The sequence below is a fragment of the Poecilia formosa genome, unplaced genomic scaffold, assembly GCF_000485575.1.
Source record: "Poecilia formosa unplaced genomic scaffold, Poecilia_formosa-5.1.2 Scaffold9, whole genome shotgun sequence".
Taxonomy (NCBI): Eukaryota; Metazoa; Chordata; class Actinopteri; order Cyprinodontiformes; family Poeciliidae; genus Poecilia; species Poecilia formosa.
The window spans coordinates 4,099,937-4,117,015 of NW_006799948.1; the positions used below are offsets into that span (position 1 = coordinate 4,099,937).

The following is a 17,079-nucleotide window of genomic DNA, read 5'->3' on the forward strand; positions in this document are numbered from 1 at the left end:
TTAATTACTATTTTAATTTCGGTAAACATTGTAAATGATTGTATCATATTTTCTTCTATTACTGATGTTCAAAGATTTTAAATTTCTTTATCTCAGATGTTCAATTACTAACCCTCGCAACTGTACTTCCTGTGTTGCTCATTATTTTAAATTGTTAGATGTTTGCTAGTTTTAATTCCAAATGCATCTTTTTTTCTAATGCAAGTAAAAAAAGAAGCTTAAATCAGAAAATTTATAGAAGAGTCACAATCTCTTGATTCTCTTCCTGGTGGTTATCGACAAAGTGATCAGGAATGGTCAACTTTGAACGGCTTGAAGAGTCTGATTTTTACTCGTATAATACTCAACTAAAACTCACTTCAGTTTTTGGCTCACATGCCTTTATTCTGAAGGGGAACAGTGGAAGAAGATCTTCTGTTCTCGCGGTGTTTAACCTGAAACCGCTCCCCAGCAGAGACCCTCTGGAGGGGGAAGGGTGGGAGCGGAAAAATGAATAGGGTTCCCTGAAAGGACTCATTCAGTTTGGCTTTGCTCTCAATGAGTGGGGTACGTTTGACAGACAGACCTGAAGGTCAATTGAATTATCATTAAGTTCGGAGAAAATTGCATCGACAATCGATACAGGTGCGTTAAAACAAAAGACATTTTGATCAAAAGTTGTGAAAATATAAGTACACAAAAATATATAAAACGAATGTTTACTTGAGCTTGCTGTGCTTTGGAGTTCTCTCATCTGCCCTGAGACTGAGCAATGTCTGTTTTGATGAAAACTGATCTTACGTGTATTGTGAGGAAAACAGAAGCAGTAATAGTTATTCCCAGTCCGGTAGCCAAGTTGGGAAAAAAAAAAAAGAAAAAGAAAAAGAAAAAGAAGGCTGGGGCCTACAGGCACTTGCATGTCTGAAATAATAGCTGGGTGTGTGTGTGTACAATACGCAAGACGAGTTTTTCTTGTTTTTAATTTGGTAAGTTACTTATTTAGACACATAATAAACACAGTTTAAACAAAGGAGCATGGTAAAGCATGACGAATGATAATAATTAAAAAAAACCAAAAAAAACCCACTACCAATAAGTGATACAGTTGCAATTTCTTTCCATTTTTGCCACAAATGAATCTTTGAGTTCACACACCTAGTCCCAGCTAGAGTGGTGGATGCAATGGACACATGAAACAGTCCTAACAACTAAGAGACGCTGCCTTTTCCACAATATATCAAGACTTTAATAATATCATGCTGTGACACTTCTCTGGCTGTGAGCTAAAATGTAAAAATCTCGACAACACTGATATGATGAATATAACCACATCCAAACATTGTAGTAGAATATTATAGAAAGCTATTTTCTCTGTTCAACTATTCTACAGGTCTTAGAGGTTACGGTGGAGTTCATCTGTGGTGGTTCTGCTGGAGATTATTGTCCTCTAAAGCTTCTCAGTTTCTGAAGTCCTCGCTTTGTCAAAGTTCGTGTCGGGAAGTCCACTCTTATTTTTCTCTTGCGTCGAGTGGTAAAAATGGGCTTCTTGTGCTTTTTCACAAGGACTTGAGCCCTCTCTGCAGATCACACGGGTTGCAAGAAGCATACTGGAGTCATTTACAGCTTCAGTCACTTTACCACCTTTTACACTTAGCTGAGGTATCTTCCTCCTCTTGTGCGATCAGCGACTTTTAACAGTAACCCTGGTTTGAAACGAGCTCCAGTTCAAGAAAAGCACAAAAATGTTGCATATTTGCACATCTCCAGCCTTTAGAATATGTGTCTATAAATATAAATCTCCATCGTAGGGAATTTGACAAGTAGGATCCCTGGTGTATCATTATGAATGTTAACAGTTTATTAAATTTTTGTAGAGAAAAGGTTGAGGGGGCGGGGGGAGGAGCACGAACGAAGTTTTAGACTGGTGTAGTGCATCAAGGTGGAGGCAGCTGGCCAAAAACGAGTGGAATCAGAGGCTGAGTCAGCACCTCGACCACTCGCCACATTCCCCAGAAGATTCACAAGGACTGTCATGGTGCCGAAAGAGGCTGACATCAGGGAATGCCTTTGCTGTGACGTACGATTCATGCCGGCTCTGCAGTAAGAAGTTTGCATCCACTCTTCACAGGCCAAGTGTGAATTTTAGAGGTTCAATCTTAATCTAGATATGTTTGCTAAGGTAGAGGTCAAGGCTTTGGGTTACCATTCAGAAATGTCGAGGTAACTTTTCCAAAACGAGGCTTGATGTGTGTTTGGGATAGCTTTATAGTCCTAGAGAATTAAGAAACTTTTTAGTCACAATGACAAGAAGTAAGTTTGGAGGAAAAAATACAGTACCAATTGTCAAGAAAGGTGGAGGAAGCATCATGTTGAGGCTCCGTTTATGTTTTGATGTGAGTGGGACTGGCAGAAAAGAAGGACTACCTCTGAATACTTCAACTTCTTAAAACCTCTATTTTGTATTCTAATCACAAAGCCCAAAATGAATGTGATATTCATGATCGTGAGTGGATGTTGACTTCTTACTATAGCAATGTTTAAAAAACAAACAAAAAAAACAAAAGTGGCAGCATAACAGGCATCCTGATGGAATGTTTCTACTCTGAGATTCAAAGTACAAATGTACTTTAGGTCTTGATGTGTCTAGTGAAGGGAGTCCCTTGGTTAATATTTTATTCCACCACACAACACCTTGTATTGACTTTCTCTCTCTGTAGAGAGGAAAAAAGCAGATTGTTTGCAACATTGTTCAACTCCAGGTTTTACCTTTCAGATCAGTGTGACTTTCACCCGACTTTTACATATTCAATCATGCTTTCATTACCAAATCTCCTGTAGGTATTTTGCAATAAACTGTTGTGCTAGAAAGAAGCTTCCAGATCAACGGTAAAGGTTCGCTGTAGGGTTCGAGAGTCGCTGGTGAGACAGAGAAAGCTCATGCTTTGAGTTTTTAAACCGGAAATCTCCAGGTTGGGATAGAAGAAGCTGCTGACCATGATGATGATGATAACAGTAGGACTGTGCAGTTCTTACAAGAAACCTTAAATCTCAACTCAAGGTGATCGAGTGCTCTGTCCAAAGTTTGTCCCAAGTTTTAATAAGTTCTTCATTAGGACCAAACTTTTTGGAAGTCCATATTCCAGCAGCAGACTTTTGTCAGTTCAGCAAAACATGTCTTCGTAATGTTGTGGAGAATCTTTTTGGTGTCTAAACAACAAATCTTACCTTTCAAAAACAGAATCTTCAAAACATCGTCCTTTCCCACCCAAAAAGTTTTTCCACTAGTGACAATGGAGAGGGCCCTGGAGACGCAGGTTTCCTGTGAGGTGTTGGGGGGGAATCAGAGGGACTCCCCGTTTACTGAGCTTCCCTCTCCTCGGGATACGGAAGAGTGGGAAAGGCTCTTTTCCGTGTTTTCTGAGCCGGAGCCGTTTTGGCTGTGATGGTCGGCCGACGAGGCCGAGCTGGAGGAAGGAGTGGATGTGGACGAGGGCTTGGCCTTCTCCTTAAAGTCTGTTATGATGACCGTGAGGTCTCCAACTGTCACCTCCAGATGCTGGGCGCTGCTCCGGTCAATATTTTTTAATCTTGGCCTAGTAGGGGGACCAAAGCGTAAACAATGTATAATCCTTAGTTCTAGTGCAAGGTTCATACTGACCCCTAAAACCAGAATTAACTTGTTTACCTCATCTTCTTGTGGCTGTTCTTCTTGGGTGCTGGCTCTCTTTCACTCTTGTCCCTCTCGACCCTCTCCTTCTTTTCCTTTTTGGGCTGTGATGGTAAAACAAACTGCTGCGTTACTTGCTGCTGGGAGACGAGCTGGGAGACGGGACGAGGCTTCCTGGTTGTGCGGGAGGAGGGTATTGAAGAGAGACATGAAGCAGCAGAGAGAAGAGAGATGTGTGGCAGATTAATGAGAGGGAAAATCACAGAGAGCACATGAACTCCCGCTGGCCTACTGTTGTAATGAAGAGCTAAAAAAGCCTGTTGGTACTAGAAAGGACGGTACTGCTGAGTTTTAATGTTGGCTCAAAATGGCATATTAAAAATGCACGAGTGCACACGTTTCACTATCCAAGAGGCATAAAATTTCTGCAGAGGTGTTTTAAAACTCTTGCAGGTTAGATACATGTAGGATAATATTGGTTCAGGTTAATGCAAATGGAATTTCTTTGAATTTCCCTTTTTAAATTTGACACTTCTGCAAACTCAAATCTATGGATTTTCTGCAGCAGTTTTTGTAGCATTCTATACATTTGACAGCAAAAAAAAAACAAAAAAAAAACCTGTCAAAGGCTTTGGCAGGAGTCAGGTCTCATCTATCTACTGAACAAATCATCGACCAACAAGGTTAAAGGTGGTTTCTGATTTGGCAGTGTGGAGCTTAAAGGCAAATTCACTGCTTTCTGATATCTGGAAAATTTATTTTACAAATCATAAAAAATAATTTGATTTGTGATATTTGGACTGGATTATCCACTAATAATCTTAGATTTTCTAAAGCACAGTATTAACCACCGACATCTTTATTCTGTACTTGACTGGTACACAGTGCTTGACTTACAAAAATTATCTACAAACATTATTTAAAATTTGTAGCCAGTTTTCCTTCATACTGTGAGCTGAAATGTAATCTGAATTACTTATTTGCATAACCCTACAAACTAACTCACATTTAATAGTGAATTTCCTTCGACATACTCGTCTGTTCTCTGCTGAGACATCGATCAAAGTGCCCTCTTAGTTTGGCTAATTAGCCAATTGCATTTTGTTGCTAGGGAAAACTAAAACATTTAACCAAATTAGCATTGTCTTTGAAGTTTTTCTCCTGCCTGGAATATGCAGGTAAACCAGTAGGTGGTGGTAATGAATACCAGATGTTTTTTGCCAACCGCCAATAAAAAAGTCAAGAAGAAGACAATAAGGGAAAGTGGTGATAAATTTGATCATAACAATCTAGGGATAGCTTACTCCACTTTGAATGACAATGCAGAGGATTTTACAAATGACCGGTAAGCTGCAGCTTCTGTTCCTCAGCATGTTTTATTTGTTTTGGCTATTAACTTATTCTTCTCTTTTTCTATCATTTGGTCTTGGCTGGTAATCAGTTATGCTGGTAATCAGTTATGCTCTTTTATTTAATCCATATGTTCCTCTGGTTAGAATATTGCTAATGCTGCTCTGGATAAATGTCACTAAGATTTCTTTTTAATTGTTAATCATGTTGTTAGTCATTGTCTTTCTGAGCTTCTGCTACTATCCTGATGTTTGGTTGATCTCATTTGCTGGGTAAGATGGCAGTTCTGTTGTAGTGTTGTACAAGTTGAAGTCCTGTTTGCTAACTGAAATCTATGAACATTCATATATAAGATTTAACTGAGCTCCTTATAAGATAAATCCAATTGCATTGCTTGGTCTAAATTAGTTTTGTTTTTCTCAGTTTGGACTATTGCCTGTTGACACCGATTAACATTAAAGTTCTGTATATTTTGCAAGTTACTGAAAAGACTTTTTACTTTTAGCTAATTCAACCCTTTTTGCTGTATGAAGAATTTCCCTACCGGTCATTTGAATCCTTACACTGGACTAGGAAGGGAAATCTAATGGCACATCAGCCCCACCAATAATTTTTGACATGTACTTAGAAACTGGAGAGTTGCAGATTCCATTTTTAGACCATTGTATGCTTCCTAATCTACAAGTTGTTCCTTGAATGCACCATAAAGTTGTAAGTTTGTTTTCAGGAATGATTTTGGTTTGTGCTTCCCAAAGCAAACCTGGACAAACGCTGCACAAACGGGGGTGTCATTTATTTTGACAATAGTGTCTTTAAAAAAACAGATGCAAAATTGTCCACTCAAGTGCATTTATGCACATCACTGCAACAATGAATGTAGATTGATGCAAATATGCCAAGTGAAATGTAGACTGAGAGCAGTGAGCAGTTACAGGACTCAACCTGAGAGCAAAGTTTTTCCATTTCTGTATGCCAGCCTTTTGATACATAGATATATTTACAACTAAAACACCAATAGCTTTATTTAAAATGTAAATTTAATGTGGCATCAAAACAGTTTTTATATTATTATTATTTCTTTACAATTACTAAGTTTCCCTAATCTGGAATTGGTAAATGTATCAAAATATGCATCTGATTTAAGCTCACGAATGCTCTACCACAGCAGCTCTACCAGAAACAAACTGCAGACTTTGGTTTCATGAAAATTAAATGGATATTTGTAGCTGCCAAATTTAATCATAAGGCTGGTAACACAGAGTAGCCGAAACCATCTGCAGTGTCGGCCCTTTTGGACAAGTATTGCAGAACCCCGGGCCAGATTTTGACCAAAATGAGTCTCTATGGCCCGTTCGGCTTAATGCAGCAGCTTTTGGCCATTTTCCGCAAAAGGAGGGAATATGCGGTCAGCTGTCTTCTTCAGAGGGGGGAAATGGTTGTTTAGCGATTCTGGGGTGACCTAAATTTAGGCACAGCTTCAAAAAGGCTCTTATTAGCCTTTTCTCAGACTTATCAGTGTCTTTACAGAATCAAATTTGGAACAAGCAAGGGTAGAGTGAAATGCAAATGGGTCTCTTGGCCTACATAACTGTCTTGATGGGGAGGAGATAGTGAGATGCTTTAATATGTCTGTCTTGTCAGCAAGATGCAGCAAAACTGCTGACATCCTTGTTAAACTAAAGATAGATGCCTTCAAGTCTTCAGAGCTGTGAAGAGTTTGAAGCTTTCTTTATGTTCAATATTCCTGCAACAATGAAAGACGGTGCAATAAAGTGTGATTATATGGAATTCCTTTGTTCAGCAATGTAATTTACTGTCATTACAGACCCATTAAGTCTATTACTCCTCATTAATGCAATAAATCAGAGAACACTAAACCGTGCTCTACTTGCTTTAGAAGGACGCTGTCACAATAAGCACTAAATCAATCGCATAATAAAATAAAATCAGCACGATAATATTCCATTTGGACAACAGTCAAAGACTTACTCCCCTTTAATATCGTTGAAAAGCCATTTTGAGAAACGCAGCCAACATTTGACACCCAGTATAAAGTAGTTAACTTGCACTTTTGCCTATTTTTCCCGACTAAGCTGAATGTTTTTTTTTTTTGTTGCCATAGAAAGTACACCTGGTCCATATTATCTATGTTGAGCTGTGTCACTTTGTGACAAAGCCCGCAAGCCTTTTCAGGGTTGCCGCTAGCTCTGTTGTAGCAACTCTGACGTGATGGTGGTGAACTCACTGACCCTCTGGCTGCCTCAGTTCTTTTAAAGAAAACAAGCAAGGAAATGCACAGACGGTGTCTTATTGTCCAGCTTGAGGTATTTTGTTAAAAGGGTTTGCGTCTGCTTGCCTTCGTATCAACTCTGAGATGGTTGCTATAAGTAAATGGAAGGAGGGGTTGCTGCGAAGTCAAAACCTCAATGCAATCAGCTGATGTATTATTAGTATGAAGGAAGGCAGCCAGTCTAAACAGGACTGGCTCTGGTAACCCAATCAAACGGTGTTTGTCTTACCACTTAGGCCCTTTCCTGAGCTCTCTCTGGCTGCTGACTAGGAGTCCGAGAGAGAGAAAGAGAGAGAGAGAGAGTTTATCGATTCCGAAAATAATTTCAGCACATAATGCTAACAGCTCATTCTCTTTGACAATATTGGGTGTTGGATGAGTAGTTGGGAGTCGATATCTGCTCCACTCAGGCAATCAATTCTGCAACAGTTACACATGTGGAAAAATTGGGATGTTGTGAGGAGAAACCAAAGACCTGGATTTCAGAAGGGAAAACTGGATGACAAGACTTTTCCAAGCAAAACCGCACAGTCTGTTTAAAAAAAAAAAAGATTCTCCTCCAAAACAAGGGATTATTTTAGAATAAGGAGATGGTTGGAGACCAACTTGCTTTGTCTTGTAGCATGCGCAGTTGAAACAAAAAACCTGAACCCTCACATTTTACTGACGGGGAACTCTGGCTGACCTCATCCTGAATATGTTGTGCACAAACACACATGCTATCTATCACTATCTTAGTGTGGGTTTTCACACTCCTCTCCCTCCTTCCGATGCACTCACTGACCTCGCACTCTTCCTCCACTAATGGCCTGGGCTGGAAACAGATGGTAACTTTATTGCTGCCGACAGACTTATAAACAGTGTGTGTGCACATTTACCTGGCACAACACATTTTTAAGCGTCTATTGTGATCGTTGAACCGTTCTGATGCAGTTATTAGGTCTTTCTGAGTTTCGTAACATCTCTTCTCCCCACAAAACAGTGCCGAAGTGGTATTCCTATGCGGTGAAGGCCATTTGATAGTTTTTTAGCATCTAGACAATCTAATGTTGGTGAGTCTACAAAACGCAGACAATTGTGGAATAGAATATTCTAGATTAAGTAGATCCCTTAAATTAGATTTTTATAATCAGCAAAAATGTCAATGTTTTATTTGGTACATCAACCAAACCTTGTTTAAAAACCAGAAGTAAAGGAATTGTCCTTTTGAATATTATTTTCAAAAATAATTTAAAAAGGCCAAAACAGGCCTGCCTTTGTTTTTGGAAAAAGTGTGTGTTCAAAAACTAAATTGAGCAACAAAATCTGAAGTCGGGACATATTGAACCCTTACAATTTAAGTAGACGTATGAAAAAAGGCCTCCTTATCATCTTGCCCCTAATGTTCTTTAACATCTTTCTGGATTTGCCTGAGGGTGAAAAGGTTGGAATGTAGGAAATTGATTGAGCCTTGAAGGTGCTGCTTAGAGAGGTGTAGCTAACCCTACACCATCGTCCTCCTGAGAGATGCAGATGTGTTTTGCACTACTACTTGGATGAAAATGTATTCCAAAAACTAGCAGAAGTGAGAGTTAAATTTGAGGTAAGCTTTGACCTAAAACCTTCATTATAACCAGTCCATATGAGCATTGGGTTTCTCAGCAATGTCAGTAACAACTGAATACCTTGTATTTCCGGGCCCTCCAGTCAGGTTCAAGGTCTGGACTTTGACAACTGGATAAGGATGTGAACCTGCTAGCTTCACATTCAATCATTCTCAGATCTTTGCAGGTTAATTTGCTTTTCATGGAACATATATTTCAGTGTTTTTCATCATTTCAGAGGCTGTTCCTTTCTTTGTAAGCCAGTGAACTTAAACAAGGGAGATTCCCTCTATTGTATATACTAAAAATGATTAATCTATGTAGCTTTGCCTCAGTGATTTAACTGGAGTTAACACACTTAAGCCTTTGAAAATGAACTTTAAAAAAAGCAGAGTAACAGGAAATAGATAAAAATAGATCTCCACAAAAATACCATCCATTATGTAAACTGTATTAGGGAGCAGCACATATGATCCTGTTTCAAGGGCTAGAAAGGAATCTTTCTACACTGCAAGCAAACTTTGATCTTTCCCCCCCCGCTGATCTGTTGATCTTTTAATGATTTGGATCTAAAGCATGGCTCTGCAGATGTTTCAACTACGAGCCATAATTTGTCGAGCACACTGTGACGAGCAAACAGCCCTCGGAACAGCTGTTGGTCTGCATGCACGTATGCAGCACGGTGGTGGGCAGCTAGAAGGAAATCTCATCTCGCTATTCAGTGATGATTGTGAAATGGCATATTTTCCACCCAGTTGATTACCTTCAATGACGGCGTGTGTGTGTTTTGTTTTTTTTAGCAGCAGGTTGCACGCTGCTCCTGGGAGCTCCTCCAACCCGATGATTAATGTTTTTTCCTGCCTGTACATGCTACCATTTTGTGTGTGTGTGTGTGTGTGTCTGTAATACACAGACAGATGGCTCTCTGTGTCCTTTGGTTTATGACACCTTCTGCAGCCCACTGACCACACTGTGCTGCACACAATCCCCTTCCTTCACACACAATGCGTCATGCATCAGTGTCATAATCAGTGATTACAGGCTTATCGGGCAGCTATAATTTTTGAGCTGTGCTGATGTGATAACAGCTAGCTTCATTGTTCGAGGTGTACACTTTCTGTCTGTACAATGTGTGAGCGCTAATACCGGCAACCCACACTAACGACCCATCTGCGACACTAAGCAGAAAATGTAATCACGGCATCCATTTATATTCAGAGAAAGCCAGCACAAAAGAGAAGTGGATGTGTTTAATAACACTCATTCCTCAATGACTTGAGCCTCAAAAGCTCGGCAGAACAATGAAAACAAACCAAGGAATTTATCAGCACCTAAGGGGATGAAAACATGTGACTGTCTGAGACGTTATTCTCCGCTAACATCACAGTTCTGAGTAATTAGAGAGAAACACACACACACACACACTGGCACTATAAAAGCAGGCAAATGGGGAAAACTGTGGCTTCCATGCAGCGTTTCTCATGAGAAAAGACAACATGTGCAGAGGCATCTCATTAAAACAGAATACATCTTATTAAGCTTATGTAATATTCAAGCTTTCTGGGAAAAGGAATTAGCTGCAAGCCATAAACACTGAAATCAGTCTGAAAAAGCATCTATCCCTATAGGAAAGCAGAACAGACAGAGGCACTAATCTCCAACTTATTGTACACATTTTTTCCATCTGATGAGAATCCGTAGGCCTTTTCACAACAATTTTGAAATAAATCCACCACTTTTGCTCAGTTTTACATTTTCACACTAGGCAAAACGGTGAGCCTCAGGACAGAATCCTTGTGTGTGTTCAAATACTTACAGCATGGTAGAATCACAGAGGTGGAAAACGCATATTTGCAGTCCTCTGATTTGGTTCTTCACACAAAAATAGGCTTCACTTCCGCCCTGCCACTACCTCTGCTCACAAAACGCAACAAACTCCACCCATAATTCCCCCTCCATTTTATGCAGCAGAAAGTTGATATGAAACGAAACATTTCCACCTGGGAAATAATGGGCTTTTGATTGGAGTGTAGGAACATTTTTTTATGTACACCATGAGGAAGGCAACAAAAAACCTTTACAGTCAGCTGGTATTTTGGTTGGTAAAAGTTGATATGACGCAGTTCACCTGTCCATTGCTTATTTATAGATCAGCAGAATAAATTGCCAAGAATATTACAGTGGCGGTCAGTGTTGCGTCCAAACAACATGATTTTGTTCCTGGTGCTATAAATACTTATGAAGTTACAACCAATTTTTTGATTTTGCCTCATTAGAGAAGTTGAAAAAAGGCTGAGCTAAAGTTGTCATTTGGTTTTAGGGCAGTTAAATCAGCACTGCAAAAAATATTCAGAGATTTTGTCAAATTTTTCAACAAAAAAAAAAAAAAAAAACAAACATTACCAACCTTAAGGGGAAAACAGAAAAACAAGTCACTTTGTTTTGTTTTTTCTTTACTTTTTGTTTTTGCACCTTCACTGTGTGGGTGAGCTTTAGGGGGGAAAAAAAAGCCAAATACTGACAGGCTCCCAGTCAGCTAGAATAGCTTGTGCTTGTTTAGGTGGAGCTCTCGAAAAACCTGCACATCAGTCATTCTGTCAGAAAGGCGCCCGAGGTTCAGTTCGACTATGGGGGAGAGGAGGAGAAGAAAAAAAAAAAGAGTAAAGAGCAAACAGCAAACGCAAAGAGAGAGGGATGAGCACAAACAGGAGAGGACTAACGGGAACACGAGCAGGCTCACTGTCCTGACCTGCAGAATGAGTCTGTAATGTTGCAAAACAAGATCTGAAACGCTCAGCGCGTCGCTGGTGGCTCTGACTCGTCAGCTCACTGAAATGTTACAGGTGAAGTTGACAATGGAGAAGATTATTACGCCACGTAATGTTTTGTTAAGAGTTTTTAGGCCTTAACACTCCCTGTCGGAAGCATTTATTCCATAGTTGGCTTTGATTCCAAACATAAGACCAGAGGCCTGACTTTAAGTTGCTTTGCAGCTTTCCATTAATACTCAGACCTTTGGAATGAGTCATCCTGGCCTACATGGTTTCATGTAGGCCTTGTGACTTGCTCAAGAGTCTGTGTAACAGTGTACTTGTTTCTTTGTCCCTCATTTATCGAACAACACAACAATACTACCGCACCATGACCTCCATATTCAGCGTCTGTTTTCAAAAAACTGGGACTGAGCCCAAGCACTTCCAGGAAGATAAAAATCTCTCCCGCTCTTTCTCAGCAAACTGGTAATTTAATGAGTGCCTCGTCCGCTGCCGCCTCTACGGCTCCTTTGATTAAATACTGTAAATGAGAAGCTAGCAGTAGAGGAGCAACGCATTTTGCTGTATTAATTTGCACAAATGACTGCGTTCGGTTTGCAGCAAGAAAGTCATTTCTCTACCACTTCAAATTTAGAACGGGGATTACAGAGCCTTGCAAAAGTATTCATAACCCCTCAGATTTTCCTGTTTTGTCACGTTACAGACACAAGTTGTCGTATTTTATTGAGACCAACACAAAGTAGGCTACACAAGGGGTAAAAATGCTCTTGCGAAGTCACTACATACCAAAACGTTCTGCCTGCTGCAGGTTGTGCTTCGTTAAATCTGACATCTGAGCTGTTGACGGCATTAGTGAAACATCAGCCAGTTCCCACTTTGTCAAAGTGTCATCTGCAGACACCATTACCGCCGATAAGAGTCCAGTTCTGCTGATGTGCGCTTGCTTGGTTGCAGTCAGAATCACAGGCTCGTCTCGCTGCTTTCAGTCAGCAGACAGCTCTGGACCCCCTGCAGCAGATCATCTTCCCACGCCACTGGAATCCAGGCTGCAAGATGTGCTAAACTCTACAAGATGTGCTAAGCTTTGCTTGCATAAAACATTTATCCTGATGTCTGGACTAAAGTCTACAAGCAAATGCTTTCATATCTTTTTTGTGATATTTCGCGTGTCAACCCAGTGCTGTTACTGTGTGAGTGGCCGATTTAAAGTCCCATTAGCTGCTGTTGTGAGATGCTTCTTCTGACATGTGCACACACTATGCCCCTGTCAGACAGGAATTCATTGCTTTGCAGCTACGGCTCAGTCATTCTTATTTAGTACCAAACATAAAAATCTGCTTACCTTCAGTGAGCTCAAAGAGAAATCAACTCTTTTGAAGCGTTTGGTCACTAATCTCTGTGCAGCCTTTTTGGCACAATCACATTAGTGTCACAGTATTTCTGCAATACTTTGGTTGTGAAACAATGACCTTCAAAGAGATCCTTAGCAGCAACCTATTTAAAGTAAATGTCTCTAAATATATATCTACATACATACTTAGCCAAAGTATGAATTAAAAACAGAGTTTCTTGAAACTTCTGTTATGACTTTTTTATACTTATGATGTTCAGTATATTTTGCATGATAAGTGACTGATTTACAATTATATGTTAAGCATAATTTACATGATGATTATTATTAATTGTATTGAACATGATTGTATATAATTACAAAGGTGAAGTGGAATATATTTAAGTGTGAGACATGATTTATTTGAATAGAGGAAGTCATTTATTTTGAAGAATGCTTAACAGGATCTGGTTCTGTTTTGCCACTATCTTGCTTTTGTTGATTTTTGGTTGCTAGGTTACAAACAGCTGTTGCCGTTATAAGCTGTCACCGTTTTTTTCTCTTCAATAAAAACTGAACAGAAAGGTTCAGTAAAAGACATACGAGCCTCCGTCTTGTTTGAAGAAGCTTTCACTCCAGAACAACTTCTAATTGGGAATCTTTCTGTTTCTCTTGGCTATAAATGACATTTCAGTCCACTAAACAGGAAAGGTTGCTTCCGTCCTCCATTCACAAATGTTAACATGGAGTTTGCTTAAACCAACTGAGATTTCAACAGAAACTGATTTCTGTTGAAATTGGTTTTAGTTGAGACCAGGACTGAGCTTAAAATTCAACAAATACTCCATGTGGGTTCAGTGTGAAGCCCAGGAAGAACAAGAACATCTTTGATGCTATAGGCCTGGGTCACTTCTGCAGGACATAAGCCCCTTGTTAAAGTGCATGATTCATAGACTTTGAAGTATCAGGATTTTTAGAATCTCAAATACTGTACCAAGAAAAATCTGTACTAGTATCCAAAACACATGAACCGACACAGAAATGGTCGCTACATAGAAACACAACCTTCTTTCAGTTCCCAAACCCAAATACTGGCACTAACTCCAAATAAACTTTGAAGGCAACAGTGTGAAAGACCTGAGGATGTGCAAAGAGGAGAGATTAAAGATGCATGTCTGCTCCAAACATAGGAGATGTTATTGGAATTTGTGGTTTGGAGGGGAATTCTCAGCTGTGTCCTTGCCAACATCCTTAAGAAGCAAAACAAAAAAGAGGGGGAAGGCAAATAATGTCACGTTTGTTTTTATAAGGATCTAGACGACTTCTTGGCAGCGCTGAAAGCTACTTTTGATGAGTCGATGAAGTGTCCTCTACATGGCGACAGCAACATGTCCGCTGCTTCAACCACTTCCAACAACTGAACTCCAGCTTTTTTTTTTTTTTGCCTGTGTGTGTGTGTGTGTGTGTGTGTGTGTGTGTGTTACCCTGCAAATATGCATGCAGTCATGTTGAAAATTTGCATGATGGGCGCATCTGGGCTCAAGTGCGTGCATGTGTGTGTCCCTCCGACAGCAGGCTGATTAAGCTGTTGCATAGTAATGAGCTATGGCTGTCTGTCTGGCAGCTGCTCTTTTTACAACAAAGCCTCCCACTCGCACATACATTCAAAGAAATAAACGGAATCATTACACACTCAGGGAAAAAGAAAATAACCACAAAGGCCATCAAAGATCCATTGTCTTAGATAGCGTAATCACTGGGAAAGTTGTGCTAATGCAGGAGGAGAATTAGTAATTCACTCAAGAGGGAGATCATGGAACGACACACACACACACACACACCATGTCCCATGGCAGGAGTGCACTGCTGCACTTCCTCTCCTTTATTCCTTTGTATTGTTTTTCCTTCTCAAAGAGAATCGCTCAGGAATAACTCCAATTCCCCGCTTCCAATTTCTAGTGTGAGGGAATATATCTGCATGAACTGTGCACCTTAATGCCATCGACGTGCGGGTATAATTACCCATCTATCGAGGGTGTGTATATTGTTTTGAAAGAAGTCGGTTCCCTGTAGGCATGGGCGAGTTGCAAGGTACATCAATGTTTTAGTGAAACGGTTGCGGTATTAAAAGCGCAAGTAGTTTCATATCTTTTCCTAAGGTTTGAAGTCCTTTTAATGAGAAAACAGAGGAAAAGTCTGGAGTTGACTTTCCAGGCAAAAAGTCTACCTAACTTACCAGATGAGATTTGGTTGATTATACTCATCTATGGATGAGCAGAATAACACTGTCATGGTATGATTACATTGAGGTAAAATAGGCAATTTTACACAAAAGAAGCATACATCTATATTATCTGTAGGTATAACAGAAGAAACGTTTTTCTCTGATGAAGCTAACAACATATTATTGAAAATTTTATCCATATATGGCTGTTGCTAAATTTGACTTAAGAAAAAACATACCAAAGAGAAAAAACATGCATAATTTTTTAAGACTAAATTATATTTATATAATTATTTTATTTTTTCTAGTGTAAGACAAGTATAGCAATCCATTTGGATAGAATCTGGAGTTGACCATTCTTTATGCTATTATTAGCGTTCCGAATGTAATTTTAAACCAAGGTTACATCAGGAAAATGTGTTCCATGTCTTGCTCATTTTCTTCAACTGGAAATGTTACCATGCAGCCAAAATTGTCTTAACTTTACTAGCAATAATTACGAAAGCCTTCTTTCAGACAGATGACCACCAGTGCACATCCAAAATGGTCAATGGATTAAGCTATGAGAATAGTGAATTATCGAGACACTGTTTTTAGCTATTTTTCCAACTCATAGCATCCTCATCCAGCTAAAATTAGCCCCGAGAAAATCCCATCTTAATCCTAGAGCTATTATTTGACAAAACTGACAAGATTTTTGAAGTCACAGTTTTGGGTATGCTTTACAAGATTTAATCATAAAAAGGTTACCAGAAACCGTTTTGTACATCACTATGCATTAAAATTGTATTTGTTTTAAATTTGCAATAATAGTCTGTAATTGGGTTAAGCAATGTTGAATAAAAATAAATCAGGATATAAAAACGTAATAAATAAATAAATAAAATAAAAAAAATCCCAATTTTGTAGACCTGGCTCTGCCAAATAATCAACCCCACCATTTACACAAACAACGAAAAAACTTTAAAAAAAATAAGCCACGTGGCCCACAACTATTAACTATTTTAAGCCATATTTGTATTTGGAATAAGGTTTGAATGTGTTACTAATGCTTAATAAAGAATTTTATTATCCATGCATAGACACTAAAAGAGAGGTGATCGTGACAAAGTGTCGTTTTGATGTAAAGGGGTGAGGGGCAGCCCAGCCATCCATCCCTCCCTCCCAGGGGACCCACTAATGCCCACCCAAACACATAAAACCCTAATGCCATATCCGTCGCCTTACCTTGTTGACGTCCCCTTCCTCACATCACACATCATGCACTTAAAAGCCTCTGCCGTGTTCTTGTAGGTGCACACGCTGCAGTCCCAAAACCCCTCGTCGGAGGAGGGCTTCGGTTGACGCTTCGGCCTTTAAAGACAATAAATGTGGAAATGAAGGAGAGAAAAAAAAATAGAATGAGTTTATAAGCAAAAATGAGGGGGATAAAAGTGACTTCGGATAGCGAAAGCAAACCTCTGGTAAAAGCCTAAAGGATTCAGGAAACCATCATCTGCACGCGCGCAGTGATCTGACACTGTAATTGCCGATGAGGTTTTTTTAACACCCGACCGAGGATACATGGCACGCGCTCATACACGAGAAGGAGAGGGAGAGACCGAAAGAGAAAAGCCCATTTTTCCTCCCCCCCCTCCGTGGTCCGTGGGCTCGCCTCTAAGTCCGCTCCCCTCCCCTGGTTAAAATATTTAGGACGCGCTGCTTACCTTGTGGGGCTCCGCTTGTCGCCCATGCCAGACCAGGGTTTATCTGGAGGAGCTGGGACGAGCAGAAGTCGTGTTATTTTCCGATTATTTCAGGAAAGAAGCGATGCGCCTTTTACCCGCTCGGCTTCCAGCTGTCGTGGAAACTCCGCTTGGGAAATCGCCACGTGACTGGAAGT

The 17,079-nt window shown here is 39.9% G+C and overlaps 2 protein-coding genes across 3 annotated transcripts in view; one reads left to right on the plus strand and one right to left on the minus strand.

The window, feature by feature from the left end:
* Positions 1 to 17,079, plus strand: part of pphln1 (periphilin 1) — a 67,720-nt gene that overhangs the window by 28,219 nt on the left and 22,422 nt on the right. The window lies entirely within an intron of this gene.
* Positions 326 to 17,072, minus strand: LOC103156810 (YY1-associated factor 2). Of its 2 annotated transcripts, none has more exons than XM_007578992.2 (4): positions 16,904 to 17,072; positions 16,425 to 16,550; positions 3,665 to 3,820; positions 326 to 3,572 (listed from the first exon to the last, which is right to left on the minus strand). In XM_007578992.2, the coding sequence occupies exons 1-4, from the start codon at positions 16,927 to 16,929 to the stop codon at positions 3,320 to 3,322; spliced, it is 561 nt and encodes a 186-aa protein (XP_007579054.1). In that variant the 5' UTR covers positions 16,930 to 17,072; the 3' UTR covers positions 326 to 3,319. The 2 variants fall into 2 exon arrangements, with proteins under 2 accessions (XP_007579054.1, XP_016519918.1); XM_016664432.1 differs by lacking the exon at positions 16,904 to 17,072 and adding an exon at positions 16,656 to 16,784.

Bases quoted from the DNA above. Each gene is read 5' to 3' on its own strand.
- LOC103156810 (XM_016664432.1), bottom strand. From the start codon at position 16,762: ATGTATCCTCGGTCGGGTGTTAAAAAAACCTCATCGGCAATTACAGTG. The intron at 16,551-16,655 runs GTTTGCTTTCGC...TTGTCTTTAAAG, and splicing joins CCTTTAGGCTTTTACCAGAG to GCCGAAGCGTCAACCGAAGC. The intron at 3,573-3,664 runs GTAAACAAGTTA...TCCCCCTACTAG, and splicing joins AACAGCCACAAGAAGATGAG to GCCAAGATTAAAAAATATTG.